General features: G+C 35.3%; 1 protein-coding gene across 1 annotated transcript; it reads right to left on the reverse strand.

Moving 5' to 3' along the window:
• Positions 1-415: 415 nt before the first annotated feature.
• On the reverse strand, positions 416-2,770 carry LOC113980580 (eukaryotic initiation factor 4A-I-like; the record flags this gene model as incomplete). The annotated part of the gene is made up of 3 exons (XM_027707809.1): positions 416-550; positions 1,862-1,951; positions 2,528-2,770. Coding segments are annotated over 3 exons (468 nt in total), but the record flags the coding sequence as incomplete, so codon positions are not given.
• Between the last annotated feature and the right edge of the window lie 98 nt (positions 2,771-2,868).

Raw genomic sequence — 2,868 nt, forward strand, 5'->3', positions numbered from 1 at the left:
ACCCCCAAAATCCTTTTATTCAATCCCAAAAATCCCTTTTATTCCGCCCCAAAATCCCCTTTATTCCATCAAAAATCCCTTTTATTCCACCCCAAAATCCCCTTTTATTTCGCCCCAAAATCCCTTTTATTCCAACCCAAAATCCCTTTTTTTTCCACCCCAAAAACCTTTTTTTAGTCATTTTTTGTTTCCATGTTTTCTAGGCTAAAAAAGGCCCCGCCCTCCGTCTTTAAGCCCCACCCCATCACATTTTGGCTCCTCCCACTCATTTAGGCCCCTCCCCCAAAATTTAAGAGCCGCCCCAAAAATTATTTGGGTTTTAGGGGAAATAAGGGAGGGGGTTAAAGGGGAAAATTTGGGGAGTTTGGGGAAAAAATTGGGGTTAAAATTGGGGATTTTGCCCCGCCCTCTTATTTTAGCCACTCCCCCATCCCTGAGGCCCCTCCCCCACCCTGAGGCCCCTCCCCCACCTGTGGATGTAGTTCTCCCTGTTGGTCGGGAGGTCGTAGTTGATGACCAATGAAACCTGTTGGACGTCGATGCCCCGGGCCTGGGGGGAATTGGGAAAATATAAAAATAAATAGAAATTTAAAATTATTTTTAAAAAATTTTACCAAAAATTGACCTAAAAAAGAGACCAAAAAAAAGGAAGGGGGAGGGGTGACAGAGGAGGGACCAATAAAACTCCTGAAAAATATTTAAAATAAAAACCTGAGAATAAAAGTCTTAATAATAAAAAATAATCGATAAAGTAAAATTAAAAAGAATAAAAACTAAAATAAAAATATTTTAAAAATAAGCTAAAAATATTAAAGAATTAAATAATAAAAAATAATTTAAAAATTGTGAAAAAACGAAATAAAAAACAGAAATATTAAATGAAGTAAAAAATATTTTAAAAAATTAAAAAAACAAAGAGAAAATAATAAAATAAAGGAAAATAATATAAGTAAAATAAAAAAATAGAAAATGAAAAAATGAAATAAAAAAAATAAATGAAGTAAAAAATATTAAAAAATGAAAAAAACAAAGAGAAAATAATAAAGTAAAACAATATAAGTAAACTTAAAAAAATAGAAATAAAACGGAATAAGTAAAATAAACACCATAAAAAATGAAATAAAAAATATTTAAAAATAAAATAAATAAAGAATAAAAATAAAATAAGTAAAATAAAAATAAGAATAAAATAAAATAAAGTAAGCAAAATAAAAAATATCCTGGGGGGGAGGGGAGGGAGAGGTCAGGGGGGAGGGGCATATAAATGTTATTTCTATAAAATAATTTTTATATATTACATGTAATAATAATTATAATAATTATAATAATAAAAATTATTTTTAATTTATTTATTTTATTTATACGAAATAAAGATTTATATATATTTTGTTTATATGAAATAAGCAAAATAAAAATCATAAAGAATGAAATCAAAAATATTAGAAAACGAAAAAAATAAAAATAAAGTAAAATAAAATAAGTGAAATAAAAATAAAATAAGAAAAATAAAAATAAAATAAGTAAAATAAAAATAAGAAAAATAAAAAAAATAAAATAAGTAAAATAAAATAAGTAAAATAAAAATCAAACAAGAAAAATAAAAATAAAACAAAATAAGTAAAATAAAATAAGTAAAATAAAAATAAATTAAGAAAAATAAAATAAAATAAGTAAAAATAAAATAAGAAAAATAAAAATAAAATAAAATAAGTAAAATAAAATAAGTAAAATAAAAATAAAATAATAAAAATAAAAATAAAATAAGTAAAATAAAAATAAAATATAATAAGTAAATTAAAAATAATCGAGGGGGAGGGGAGGGGGATGGGGGAGGGGTGTCAAAGGTGGGGGAGGGTCTGACCAGGAGGTCGGTGGTGATGAGGACGCGGCTGGATCCCGACCGGAATTCCCTCATGATGACGTCACGCTCCTTCTGGTCCATGTCCCCGTGCTGGGAAAGGGGGGGAGGGGCAGCTCAGACCTCATCCCCTCCCCCCACCGCTCATAGACCCCTCCCCCACCATCCAAACCCCTCAAAAACCCCCCAAAATCTGAGGGTTTCTCCCCAAAATGCAAGGATTAACTCCTAAAATCCTGGGATTTACCCCTTAAAAAAAATCACCTGCCCCTCCCCCACCCTCTGAGACCCTCCCCAAAATTTAAAGGGTTTCCCCCAAAAATTCGAGGGTTTGCTCCCCAAATTTAAGGATCAACCCCCCCCCAAAAAAAAAATTTGGGCATGAACCTCCAAAATTCGCCATTTCACCCCCAAAAATTTGGGGATTTATCCCCTTAAATTTTTTGAGTTTTCCTGTCTCTTGTCTCTAAAATTTATCCAGGCCCCTCCCCCACCCTCAAAGCCCCTCCCCCACCCCCCTAAATCTTAATTATTCCTCAATAAATCTCATTTTATCTTCTGGGACCCCCCAAATTTTGGGTGTCCGCCCCTCCCCCAGCCCGTAAATTTCTTTAGGCCCCTCCCCCAACCCCTCGAGCCCCTCCCCCACCCCCCAGGCCCCTCCCCCACCATGGCAGAGACGGTGAAGTCCCGAGCGTGCATCTTCTCCGTCAGCCAATCCACCTTGCGCCGCGTGTTGATGAAGATCACGGCCTGGGTGATGGTCAGGGTCTCGTACAGGTCACACAGGGTGTCCAGCTTCCACTCCTGGGGGGCCAGAGTGACCACTGAGTGACCACTGAGTGACCACTGAGTGACCAACTGACCAATAATTGACCAATAATGGATCAATAACTGACCCAGAGGTCCCCATGATCAATAACAAATTAATAACTGAGCCCAGGGCACACAGAGTGTCCAACTTCCACTCCTGCACCCCAAAAATGACCCCTGAGTGACCACAGAGTGAC

Source organism: Neopelma chrysocephalum, unplaced genomic scaffold (genome assembly GCF_003984885.1).
Source record: "Neopelma chrysocephalum unplaced genomic scaffold, ASM398488v2 Primary Assembly neopelma1_94738, whole genome shotgun sequence".
In the NCBI taxonomy this organism is placed as follows: Eukaryota; Metazoa; Chordata; class Aves; order Passeriformes; family Pipridae; genus Neopelma; species Neopelma chrysocephalum.